The 14,201-nt window shown below is 41.3% G+C and overlaps 1 protein-coding gene across 5 annotated transcripts in view; it reads right to left on the reverse strand.

Annotated features, from left to right (window-relative positions):
* The window catches only part of igsf9b (immunoglobulin superfamily, member 9b), a 47,635-nt gene that overhangs the window by 23,677 nt on the left and 9,757 nt on the right, over positions 1-14,201 (reverse strand). For all 5 annotated transcript variants that reach the window (XM_017702773.2, XM_037535790.1, XM_017702771.2 and 2 more), the window contains exons 2-3: positions 11,959-12,054; positions 8,610-8,816 (exon numbers count right to left, since the gene is read on the reverse strand). In XM_017702773.2, coding sequence (XP_017558262.2) covers positions 8,610-8,816; positions 11,959-12,019 — 268 coding nt within the window. In that variant the 5' untranslated portion in view covers positions 12,020-12,054. The remainder of the gene's footprint in view (positions 1-8,609; positions 8,817-11,958; positions 12,055-14,201) is intronic.

Here is a 14,201-nt window from a genome sequence, read left to right on the forward strand (position 1 = left end):
GCAGAAATTCCTTAAGAGGTTTAAGTGGGGACTGCTGGATCAATAAACTCTCCACAGCCAATGAGCACTATGCAACCTTTGACCTCCCTTACCCCGTAATTTTTGTCCAGACGCGTCCATCACTCCACACAGTGCTATAGTGGCATAATGGCCTGTTCATCTGGACCACTGCAACCAATCAGGGCACGGGAGTCCCAGACAAAGACAATGAGATGCAGGTTGCTCTTCCTCCTCAATAACAACCCACTCCACCTCTATTCTTCTTCCCCTATTCTCGCGCTCTGTCTTTTCTGTTCCTTCTGTCTCTCGCATCCTTATCTCTTCACTCGTTTATTTCCCGCTCTCACACCCCTTCCTACTCATAATTTGCTCCTTTTTCTTTTAGTCTTAGCTCTCCACTCCTAACACATACTTTACTTTTTTCTTTCAATTTTTTTTTCTCTTTCTATTTGCCACTCCTGTTAATTTACACCTCTGTTCTTCTTTCCATCTATTTTTCATCTTCTGTCTTTCCATGTGACTCTTGTATTCGTTTTTTTTTTTTTTTTTTACCCATTTCACATGATTTTTTTCCCCCCACCTCCTGGGTCCCCTGCTGCTATTTTGGAACGTCTGTCTGATGTGCAGTGGAGGGTATAAAACTAGGGGCTGTGGGTGCCCCGATGTTGCCCTAGCCTGTTCATAAGAGCCACAGTTAGGTTCTCTCCCCTGTGGGCGGGAGCCAAAAAAGTGGAGCTGCCAAAAACTCTTTTCGGTACTGCATCAGACATTTCTTCACCCTTGTCCCAAGACAGTATAGCATGCACTCTGCTAAACTGAATTTCATCAATGCAAAGCTGTTCTTCTTGGATGACTGTCGGACCATAGTTTTTTCAACGATGAGAAAAATGTGTGCATAAATTTCTGCTCCACTGCGCACTGAGGCAGTCTCTTCCGCTGGCCGCACGTTCCGTTTAGTTTAGCCTAGTCCATCTTTTCCGTTTTGTTTTGTTTACTCTGATCTTTTCCATCCCCTCTGCGATAACCCCTCCTTTGTCTGTGCTCAGTGGAATGTACATGTGCTTGTTATATCTGTGGCCTTTTTCTGGCCCTAACATTAATGCACCCATGCACTGGGGTCCTGCACTGCTTGCATATGTTACAATAATACACAGCACCTATGAAGGAGCATGGATTATTGTGTTTAGGAGGCCTCAGGCTTGTTTTCCTTTGTTCCACCCTGTACGGGATTAAGAGGAGACGTGGCCCTGCTGCATTTCGGGATATGTTTTGATTTGAATACAATCATAAGTCTCAGGGGCCCCCTCCAGCCCCCCCCTTCTGCTTTCCCCCCCACAATCCCCCGAACCCCACCCCTAACCCTCCTCCACACCCCCCTAATCAGTTTAACCCTCTTATGAATAGCTCTTTGTCATGGGATAGATTACAGTTAACTCTGTCCGTGTCACTCTGTCGCTCTCTATCTGGGCACCGGTGAACAGACTGAGGTTTAGGAGCACATGGTTAAGAGCGAAGCAGCGCCACTGGCTTAGCCCACAGGCATGGATCAACAGGCCAAACACTTACTGCTTCTCCCCTCAACCTGCTGCTGCTAAACAGCCTGCATGTCTCATCAGAAACTATTTAAATATCTCTGAGTCTTGGTCAGCAATTCTAACATGACTGGGTGACTCGTGAGTGTTGGTATGTCTTGAACGTTCACAAGGTAGTGAATGATTGCTAAGTCTAGTAATTTAATATGAGTTTCGGTCAACAATGCACTGACATTCCTCTGAGTAAGGTCATCTTCTTATATCAGGAAGCTGAAAGTCAACAAACGTTTCACAGTGGTTTATAGCCTCTCTCCACAAATTAAGGACATGTCCATTTCTTATCGCACGCTTGGACCACATAAGCAAGCAGATTATGTTTTGCCCCTTCAGTTATGAAGCCTTGAACTTAAAGAGACAATTCAGTGAACTGGCCTTAGATGGTTGCCCCACTTGTGGGACCTATGCAATCAAACCCCAACTAGTTTTACCCAATTTTAATTGAGGTATACGTTTATTTGCTAGCTAAATTGGCCTCTTAGCACAAAATGTTAAGACTAAAGGGAGTTTGGACACTCAACAAGTCTTGAGCTCATCGATTGCATTTAAATGGGGAACATTTTGTAAATCAGTTTTTCTTTTCACTGCAGGACTGAAAAGAAAACAAGTGTCAGGATTGTTCATTTAAACTAGTATTGTATTTCACCTGAAGCCAGGACCTCCAGAGAGTCGAGCTCCTGACCTTCTGAACACCCTTCACAGCATGACTGACTCAACTCTGCAGGTACTACTGCCACCACGGTCACCCATGAGTAGTTCCACTCACAGACACATGGCTTGAGTCCCACTCTGAGTGCGTTCCCAGATTCAAATCCTCCCCAAGGAGGAAGAACCAAGCATGGCGTCTTAGACAATAGAGCCCAAGCACAATAGTGGTCTGATCTGGTTCCTTCATCCCTCAGGTAAAACCTGAAACAACCAGGATGAAATAGCACAAGGCTTTGTTACAAGTACTGCACCTCAAAGCCCTAAGAACAAGAGATCCAAATATGTGGCATTTTTTCTGCTGCTGCTTCACTGCTTGGTGACCCTGTGAGAGCCCAACTTGACCAGTAAAACAGGTTTGACAAATCCAGCCCTTCTTCCTTCTCTGATGGACTGGCCACTGAGTGAATGGCACGAAAAAGTGTTTGGTAAACTGAAGTTAGGGAAGTCAAAACCAAGACATGTTGACCATGTGCAGAAGAAGCTCAGGAATGAAAGGAGCTGGTCATGAATTGATGATGGGGTGGTGAGGCGAGAGAGGGCTGATCCTTCGAATGATTTAAAGTCTATAGAGGGAGGAGCAGCCTCCTGTGGTATGTGGGATGTTTAGCTCACAAGATATTGAAATATGGTACCACTCCTCAACTCCAAAAACAAAGTAGTAAAAAAGGAGAAGCAAATCTGTAAACTCCTCAACAAAGGTCAAGTGTCAATATTTCAAACCATAGCCCTTTAATGCTGAGATCTAAAATCTAAAATAAACTACTATTTTAAGCCAACAACCATATTAAGATTAAGTGACCCTTATTAGTCCCACAACGGGGAAATTTCACCTCCGCATTTAACCCATCCGTGAAGTGAAACACCACATACACACTAGTGAGAGGCAGTGAGCACACTTGCCCGGAATGGTGGGCAGCCCAATCCGCAGCACCCAGGAAGCAGTTGGGGGTTAGGGGTCTTGCTCAAGGTCGGTCGGCTCTGGGGAACCTTCTGGGTGACCTTCCGGTCATGAGGCTGGTTCCCTAACCTCCAGCCCACGACTGCCCCATATGAATAAATATTCACACTTTAATGGGCTTTTATTGTTACTGTGATGAAACAAATCATTGGTATGTTAATTCGGAGTGATATGAATACAATGAAATAAAGGCAGCATAAGCTAAAAAAGGCAGCAGAAAGATAAAGTCTCTAAAAGTTTAGATGACAATATATTTGGTACATTAAAAAGCATAGGGTTAAAAGCATAGACTGGAAGATCGAAGGGATTTTCAAGGGGGGGCAAGGGAGAGGTTAAAATCAGGCCATGCTGCAACTCTAAAACAGACAGACAGTGACAGAGACCTGCTGAGCCCAGACTGAGAAAGACGGCCCCTCCTTTCTCCCTCACAGGGGGGCTTTCCCTTATTTCCTTGTGCTGGAGGGAGAAGAGGAGGGGCATTTGATCTGCCATTGCTTAGGGTAACAGGCTCTGACAGCGCGTGCTAAGGACGGAGGCTTGATCTACATACAGAAGCTGACATGTTCCTGCCCGTTAAACTCATCTGATCTTCATTCTTCTACATGGGCCCCTGCACAGGTCTAATAACTAGAGTGGTTACTTATATACTGGTCTGTTTAATGATTAAACTTAGAAGCACATTTAATAGTTATCTTCACTTTTACAGTTTTTAAACATACCAGGACATCCAATGTTTTACAAAGATCAATGTCTCTCTTTGCTCTTTTCGTATATCCTTGTGGGCACTGTGCCCCCGATGTCTGTATGTTACTTACACTTCCTGTCCTAATCTGTGTGTAGTCACTGTGCCTTGATCAAAGTACCAGAGACATGTCATAGCTGATTAGACCAAAGCAGAGGAATGCAATTAGCTCTCTAATCTGAAACTCACCTGATAGCTTATCAAACATAGTGTGGGACAGATTGATGCCTTCATTGGGGTAATTCTCTATGGCAACAGCTTCTCACAGCACTCATATTTGACATTTAGGGTCTCTGTGCGAGTTCACTGGAGTTAAAAGGTGTAGATGTGTTTTGGTGGCAGGGGATGAGGAAGCATCATATTGAAACCAGGTTGTGTTCTCAATACACTGCTTGGTTGTACAATGCTGGATGAGACCAGAACTGCATGATGCAATGTATCCAAACCAGGCCATGGCTGTTGGACACTGGCAACATGGGGTGAGCAGGCTCTAAAAACACCACTTTTGGGGGCGATGCCGTACTACTTTTTGCTTACGTTCTGGTCACTTATTTACAAAAAAAGCCAGACTAACCTGTAGGCACAAGAAGATGGACGTTCAAATTCAGCAACAGAACCAATTACAACATCCATTTCACACGGCTGTGATGGAGAGTGGGACATTTCCCAGACACTGAAAACTGTGCAATTTCAAGTTCTCAGAGACAGCAAGTTTTTACTGTGAAGCACAAACTTTGTCACATCATTTACCGCACTAATGTCACCACACGGTGTACAATTTACTAAATGTCAGTCACAATATTTCTTACTGCGACTTCACTGACCTAGAATTTGATGTTCTCCAGAGATGTGAACTGAGTAAACGTAGTAAAATACGCACAACACTGAGACTGTGAAAGAAAACATTTACTGGGATGTTATTATATTATAGCTATGACAAAGGCTGTATGTAGAGCTGAATGTTTTAGTCAGGCATTCAGTGGCTAAAAAGACTTCTTTGATTTATAGTTTTTTAAGAGTTTTTCTGGAACGAACTTTTTAATTTTTAATTTTGACCCAGCCCTTTTTATTAACTGTGCAGTACTGTATTTTTCATAGCTGCTGCACATATAATGCACTGCCTGAAAAAAAAAAGTTACCTCAGATGACATAACAAACAAAAACTTAATTTTTTTTGTTTTAGTGTTGCTTAAAAATTCCTTGAAAGTTTAAACTGAAATCAAATTCACCTTTCACCTTACACATCTTAGACAGAAGTGGGGACTTAAAATAACTCAGATAAAAGCATGTCCATGTATCAGCATGTTTTTTTGCAGTGGGGTTATGTTTAAAGACGAGGGAAGGTCAAGTTTCATTTTGTCTTTCGCAGAGTGGGGTTTTGTGGTGAAGGCTAGGAAAAGAGACAGCTACATCCTTATGCATTTTAATTTGAGGGGAGAATATATTAGTTGCCCGGCACCAATATGCTTCATGCGTTGCCAGCTGGCTCCAATGTTAGGATGAAATTACAAGCAGAGATGGTTGGGAAAGATTGGGAGGGGAAGAGGGGAGGGAATGTCTTAGGCTATTAACTTTTCATCTTTAGCACTATCATTAACTTTTGCAGTCAGTTTAACACTTGCAAATGATATTTTAGATAATTTGCATTTCTTTTTAAGTTCCTGAACTATTTGTGTTAATTTAATGCTATTCTTAAAGATGTTTTTATCCATGTACTCTGCACCTTTTTCACCTCACTCATTATTTAAGCGACGCTGACAGATCTGAATTGATTTCGCATCAGCTGTTCTCCCTGAAGGAGCCGCATGACTGATGACGGAGAGCAGGGGTTCAGGTCAGGAGGAGCCTCATCTGTTCTGTGGCCGCTCCTGGCAGGCCTGACATATCACAGCCCGCTGGGAAAACAGGGAAATTTCCATTTGTGCTCTGATCAAAACCTACTCAAATGATGTAAAAGCCCACCACCACATGAAAGCTAGTGCACCCAAGAGCCATGGAGTTGAGCACTGGCTGAGATGGCCAAGGATAGAACTTTGGTAAGGTTCAAGTAAGGACAGGCAACATGGCAACCATATAACGACATGATGCTTGAAAATAATGTTCTAAAAATGCCATGAAAAACTTTGAGTACAATACTTTTTTATGCACGTTTTTCATAAATAAACTGTTTACAGCAGGAAAAATCCAATTTGTAAAAAAATATATATATATGGCAGATCCTATTGTGCCTTTACCTTATTGTACAATATATATATATATACAATAAGGTAAAGGCACAATAGGATCTGCCACTTATTTCTATGCAGTTAATGCATAGAATACTAGTTGATTTATAAGCTCTCTTGGTCTTTTCAAACATACAGTTGGTCAGAGTTATTTCACTTGTTCTATGGTACCAGATTCATGATTCAATAGTCTCACGTTGTTTTGAGTGACGTTTGAATGAAGCAAAATGATGAATGTATCCCTGTGTGCAAACCTTCCTAACAAAATTAGAGCAGGGAACAGAGGTGGGAATAGAGTGGTGTATAACATGCTGGTCACTTGCAAATTTAGCGCTCAAACAACACACTTGGTGTGGTATAGTGCATACAGTGCCTCTTCTCCCCGATGCCTTATCCAAATTTAGCATCATGATATCGTGACGTCACACTGCATTGTTACACTCCTAGTCAGTGTCTTAGAAATTCTGAAAAGAACATGATACACTCAGCAAAACTTGTACTGTAATCAGGGACGCAGGAAAGTGTTTTGTCATATTGTGCTATAATGAGGTGAGAGATGACAATGTATATATACACACACACACACACACACACACACATATATATATATATAACTAGCACATTAGACCACTGACACACGTCCACTCTCTGCTCTCTTGCTTAAAAAAAACTTTATGCAAATTAACTGAGTGGCAACCAATCAGACTGTTGAAATGTGACCTGGTCGCTCACTGTAGGAGTGACACGCAGAGGTTTAACACTATAAAGTAAACTGAGCGGTTATAAAGGTTAATAAAAATGCTGCTTTGGGCTTCAGAACTGGCCTATAATTCTGCAAAACAAACATGTATAGTTCCTTACTATACTCAAATTATTACAAAGTTCAAAACTTTTTATTGCTATTATTAATTGATCCGCTGTGGCGACCCCTAAAGGGAGCAGCCGAAAGAAGAAGAAGAATTAATTGTAAACATTAATTAATTAATTAGCAGTTGCAATTCTGAAACCTGGGGTTGCCGCAGTCCCCTCAGCACTCCCACTTCTCGTGTCCCTGATTGTGATGTAATTATCATATCATCACTGTCAGAACAAAACCTTGTACCTCCAGAATGTTAACTTGGAGTGGAAGGTAAAATTGTTCTTAGTTTATAATGGAAGTTGATTGAAATTGAAAATTTCCATTCAACATGAAATTTTTTTTTCAGTGTAATGAATGACATATATATATATATATATATATATATATATATATATGTGTGTGTGTGTGTGTGTGTGTGTGTGTGTATGTATTTTATATATATACACACACACACACACACACACACACACACACACACACACACACACACACATATATATATATATATATATAAAAACATATTTCCTGCTCTAGACACAAGCAATGGCATGGGTTATTGTGGGGGAGAGGGATGGAGGGAGGCAGGGAAGTAATGATAGCTCTTTGTCTTTTGTTCTTCCTGAGACAATGATGGGATTATGCTTTCTAGACGAAGGAGAGTCTATTATACTCAGCACTTCATCCGTTTGGCTTGCTGCAAAACAGAAATCTTCTCTTACTGGGTCAGAGCCACAGCAGCTGAACACAGACACATATACAGGCACATCAACAGCCCAATGGCCCCCACACGACCTGCGTCAGTTTAACCCCATGCTCCTTAATCCAGACCCTGTAAAATACCCAACACCCCCCACGGGCCGCGCTCAGCCTAACCCCCTCTGCTCCTCCTTTCTGCATCCATTAAAAATGCTCCCCTCCTCCCTTCCACTGCTTCTCTTTTATTGCCATTTCTCCCACACAGACTCAGACACACTTGGCGTAATTACAGGGCACTTGTTGTTTGGGGTGGATTACCTATTTGGGGGATATTATTTCAACAGTGGAATGCTCTTCCTTTTAACATTCAATAAATACCAGTGCACTCCTCTTACCCCCAACTATCATCAAGACAAACAGCTGTATTTTCAGTTAAGCAGTTCTCTGAAAAAAAACAAAAAACCCCAAAAAAACCAAAAAAAAAACCTGAAGTACTCAAAAGGGCCTTAAAGCTTGTTCTCTTGAATTACCCTGGAAATCTGTCTTTTTCAGTTCTCCCATCTACACCTCCTAGATAAAAAAATAACAGGCACTATCATACTCTATGGAAGAGATAAACAGTTTCCTTTTGAGTGTTCCCCTAGAGCTCATTTCAACTCAGTCATAAAACTGATGATACAGCACGGTACACCATAGGTCTTTATGCCACAAAGATAAAACACACAGACAGAATCGCAACCCCAGGGATAAAACCACACTTAAGATAATAGTGTCCTTCCTCTGACACGGTGAATTAAAAGGCAATAGGATACCGACCGTGGATGTAACTTACCTTTATAGTTTGGATGCACGCGTGGTGTGTAGCCTCCAAATTTGATGAGGATCGGGACATTATAACCTAGCCGTACCCACTCCACCACATGCAGAGGGAAGAGATTGGGGGACGAGGCCCCATCTGACATTGCAGTGAGACTGCAGCCCAACTCCGCAGACCCCCCAACTCTTCCACTTACCACCAGTTCAGCACTCAGCGAGGGACCTGGGACAACACAAAAGCATGCATATGTTTATTTATAGTAAAAGAAAATGGTTTTACACTTTAAATTAAAAAAATTGTCTTGACAATGTGTGACAAGAAACACATACAACATCTACACATACACAACCCAGATCAGCAAGCAGAAACGTATGGTTGTAAATAAAAATACTGGAAGTGAATGAATAGTGACTGCGTAGGATGTTATCCCTATTTGTCATCTTTGGGGCGTATTTCCTTCACCTTGCAATTCCTACTTGCACCCACTGAATGGGAAACCTAAGACCTTCAGGACCAGCTCTGCTGGCTGTTGGGAAACGCCTTGCTGTAAACTCATAAACTGGACTGAGTTGATAATAAAACCAGTGTTCTCTGGATCGTTTTGCTGCACATTCCTCTCGCGGCAATGGCGTAAATATTTTGTCAGTCATGGAAAGATTCTAGAACTTTCCGGAAAGAGGAGGAACAAAGGAATGCGAATGCAAGCTAAGACAGAAAAAAGGACACAAATAAAGAAAATGAGATAACTGGTAGAAAATAAAATGCAAAACAGGATTCACACAGACACAAACAAGCCTGACACAAACACAGGGGGGGTCTCCTAAAGGAGATGTATCATGCATGTCAACTAATCTATGTTAATAAGTTGGAATTCGGCCTGCATATCCAAACATCCATTTAAACCTGCGTCCAAGCTATACAGTCTTCCCTGCAGTCTTCCGTGGGACGGGGTGTTGTGAGACCAAGAGATGTTTAGTGATGCCTGTAAGTCATCTTGCTGGCAAACCGCAATCTACATTTCCTTTCAAAGCTTGGAGTCAACATGTTTTCAAAAATATGAAAACAATTTGGCCACAGATAAAAGTCCTGTCAAAAACTTAGTAGGACTCTGTTAAATAAATAAAAATAAAACAGTTTTAGATGACCAGAGCTGTTGATAATTCTAAAATAACTGAGAAAGTTGTGCAGCTTCACAAATCAAGTTATAATGAACTTAATATCCAGAATACATCACATTTCAAAAGTGGCAATCAAATCTCAAGATACTTGACAAAAATGACTGAAAATAGGTCATCATTGTGTATTTTTCTATCCTGTAACAACTTATTATTATGGGGAACCACAGGTGTAAGTTATTAAATGATAAAAATATATAATCACCTATCATTTTTGTCTAACTTATGATTTATAATGTGTATAGTTTATAACATTATTGATTATATGTCGATGTATAAAATAACATCCAGATTCTCTCAAGGCAATAATAGAAATAGATAATTAAAATATATTATTTATCATTTAAAAACTTCTGGTTGCTCCACAAATTCAACTGATAAAACACATTTTGGTGTGATTTGCAGTTTGTAGTTTGCAGGAAGAAACTGCAAACCTTGCCACCAAAGTCTCCTGCCAGTCCTGCACCTCGTCTGGCACTGCGATTAGGGCTAATCTCTCAAAGATGATGCTCTCTGATAGGACGCCCCTCCTCATGCTCCTGCTGCCCCAGGACCTGCTGCTGCACACACACGGTCTGCAACCTACCAGTGCCCCCACCCTCCCCCTGCACACAAAACCCAAATGAAAGCGTGCCTTGAGTGAAGGGGAGAGCCTAAATCCCAGACTGATCTAAATCCGGATTTGTAGATTTCATTTTTTGCGCTCCCCCTTCCTTTCCCCACACATGGCCGGGTGTCTCCCCCGAACACCACCTCTGCTCCGTCTCACGTTTTTCTCTCATTATGCCCTTCTGTCGTAGGATAACAATAGCCGATTCCCCCTTACTGTGCTTCTATGACACACAGTATGCTCCATAGAGAATACATAGCAGTGTATGTGCATGCATCAAATTAAATTCCACCATTGAGATGATTCAGTGAGATTGAATCTGTTTTCCCCTGGTGTTTTCATTTGATTACAGACATCTTGGCATCAGACTCCTACTGTAAGCTGATAAAACGAATATTTATTTTGGACACACACAGGGCTGGAGATTAGGTCAGGGTGACAACGAAAGAGGGCATGCAGAGTGAGAAAAACCAGGATCTACATAGAGGAGTAGATGTTTTAATTAGAAGGAGACTCATTTTTGTATTGGACTTTTCAAGAATAAAAGGGAAAAACATCAAGGCACACAAAAACACCAAAAACAAATTGAAACCCTAAAACAACAACGACAAAAAAAAAACCACACATTAAACACATTAAACACTCTGCATGTAGTCGACTTGTAAGTATAAAATCTTCTTAAGTTGTCTCTTAGAAGTGGTCTGTGAATCAGAGTCTAATACTAAGAGAGAAGACTGTTACAAAGTATTACAGTGAGTAGAACAGAAGAGAGGACTGCAGGAAGAATACTGTAAAATACAGTATACTACAGTATATTTGAGTGCTATAGTTGAGTCCTATCAACTTTCAGACACATCAGAAAACAGTGCCATCATTGATGGGAGCATAAGCTCTTTTCAATCAATGGTGGCTTTTTTGTTTTAGTCATTTTTTAATCGACTAAATACGAATCCCTCAGTTCTCTAAGATTCACCACTGGTTGTTTAATGAAGACTGTACTTGTGTTCGACAAATTCTTTTGGCTCCCTGACATAAGTGAGGTGCTTTGTGGCCAGTTACCATATCACGGCTGGCTTTCTGACCTCATTTGCTCACACATTCAGACAGATCACACATTTTGGTCTATTTGACAGTCATTCCACATTATTTAGTGAGGCTAATCTAGAGACGAATCATCTAAATTTTCAAACGTACAAAATAACTTGATTGAGTTTGGTTTTACTGAGAGTAGTGACAACAGACAAACAAGTCATCTGTCTTAAAGTGTTAAAGTGTCTTAAAGTGTTAGCAAATGAGGCAAAGGGCGAATTTGGGCATAATCTCAGGGAAGGAACTGAGGGCTTCAGAAGATTACTAAAATGAAAAGCCACACAAGATTGGAGAAGAGCTCTTGCTCCCTTCAAATAAATACGATGGTACATACTTTCCTAATGCGCCTAACATTTGAACAGTTGGATATTATTTACAAAATGCTGGGATCCGTGGCATTTTTTTCCATATTGGAAGGGTTCCTTGGCTGCAAAAAGTTTAGGAATGCAGTAGAGTATAACACAGCAGAGAACATCAGTGAAGAACTTACACAGAAGACAAAAGGTGGCAGCAACAGTAACGCCCAGAAGCCAGAGTCTCTCCTGTCCCATGGCAAACACTCACATACCATCACACATCCCCCCACCTGAAAAACACAATAAACAACACACATACACAGGTCACTCCAATCTCTAGATCACAACAGTCATCTACATGCTTTGTATTAAATTATGGACAAATTCCATAACATACACTCATCAGTCACTTTATTAGGTACACTGTTCAATTGCTTGTTAACACAAATAGCTAATCAGCCAATCACACGGCCACAACTCAATGCATTTATGCATGTAGAGGTGGTCAAGACGACTTGCTGAAGTGCAGACCGAGCATCAGAACGGGGAAGAAAGGGGATTTAAGGGACTTTGAACGTGGCGTGGTTGTTGGTGCCAGACGGGCTGGTCTGAGTATTTCAGAAACTGCTGATCTACTGGGATTTTCACACTCAACCATCTCTAGGGTTTACAGAGAACGGTCCGAAAAGAGGAAATATCCAGTGAGCGGTCAGTTTCCAACACCTTGTTGAAAGTCTGCCACGAAGAATTAAGGCAGTTCTGAAGGCAAAAGGGGGTCCAGCCAATAAAGTGTCTGTCGAGTGTATTTTAATCCATTTATTTTAATCCATTCATGACAGAGAGGTACATGCAGAGCATTGTGAGGCAAAATAGTCCCCAAAGACTTACTAGCAAGGTTTACCTAATAAAGGGGCTGGTGAGTGCATGGAACAATGCAGTCATATTCACATACAGTAAATGCATATGCCCATTCATGTTGAAAAGAAGGAGAGCTCAGAAATGCTGATGAATTATGAGCTCTTTAAACCACATGACCAAATATTCACAATTCACCAGTCACACGTCTGCCAAAATTAGTTTGGCAGCTGGAGTGAATGGCATACAAACTGCACACATTCTTTCCTTAAGCCTTCATCATGACATTACCATGAACCGTCTGAGCTGTGGTTTGGAACGGGGCAAGAATGCATTAGTCTTTCACAGAACGGCCACCCTCAGGCTCAGTTTAAATGGCGCTGTATTGTCATTTTAATGTTTTATTATCATGACTTCACTCATAAAATTGCAACAAGCTCATTCGGAGCTCAGCACGCAGTGTAAAAGATGTGGGAACAGATCAAACCTAACAAATTAGGGTGAGGGAGCACTGCTAGATCTCCACGTGCATCTGCCTCTGACGTGCTCGAGCAGATTAACCATGTCTAAGCCTATCTGGATGGCCACAGGGCTGATTTCAAACGACTGATGAATGACTTGTATGAAGATATCACAGACCTTGGAATATGAATTCCTAATGCCAACTTTAATAAACCCTTCATTCATGTTGGGAAATATGGAAAAATATAAAATTATGATACTTGAAGTCGTTTTTATGATACATGACATCTATGATGATTTGAACCAGACAGAATGAAAGCAGTGCTAGGTTTAAAAGGGCATGATCGAGTGATGTCTTGTTTCATATTTTCAGTTGTTCAGAGCTCTAAAAGCACTGACAATACCCACAATGCATTAATATTCCCCACTTCAACCTTAGCTGTACACATGGTTTCAAGTACACCGTTGTTGCATTTGTGCGCTTCTCTGTCAGGAGAGCTAGAGCCAGTCCAGACTGAAGTTTGGGTGACAGAGAAAGAGAAAGGGAGCTTTACAGGAATCAACTCTCGCTGCTCTGTTTGGTTCACTGCAATGCTGTGGATGAGTTGGGTTTCCAAGCTAAATAAAAACGAAAGTGGGTTTGTATTTATATTTAATAACATGTTGGCAAACACCCACACAATTGAAGTACCTGAGAGCAGCACCCCTTCCCCTTACCATGCACATACACACACTCACAAACTGTTCAAAGCCGCTAATGCCAGCTTATTACTTTAAGTTAATTACACCGCTGGTAAAACAGGGAGGCTATTTCAAGCAAGGATATGCGTGCATGCAAACATGTCTTGTGATTAATTCTCACTCTCCTCTAATGCACATATGAAAAACTTACTATTAATAAGAAACTCTTACACATAACTTTTTTAACAATACATCACAGCATCATTTCCTTTAACATAATCAATTAATTCTTAATGGCAGGCCTTCGAACGTGACAAGAGGGTTCAAGTGTCTCCATCTCTCAACATTCTACAGCAGCCATCATAAAACAGTGAAATGTCCGTTCTAGACAGTGGAAAGATTCCTTGGCAGAGTAATACAATTCAGAACAACCACAGGT

Source organism: Pygocentrus nattereri, chromosome 28 (assembly GCF_015220715.1).
Source record: "Pygocentrus nattereri isolate fPygNat1 chromosome 28, fPygNat1.pri, whole genome shotgun sequence".
NCBI classification, from domain to species: Eukaryota; Metazoa; Chordata; class Actinopteri; order Characiformes; family Serrasalmidae; genus Pygocentrus; species Pygocentrus nattereri.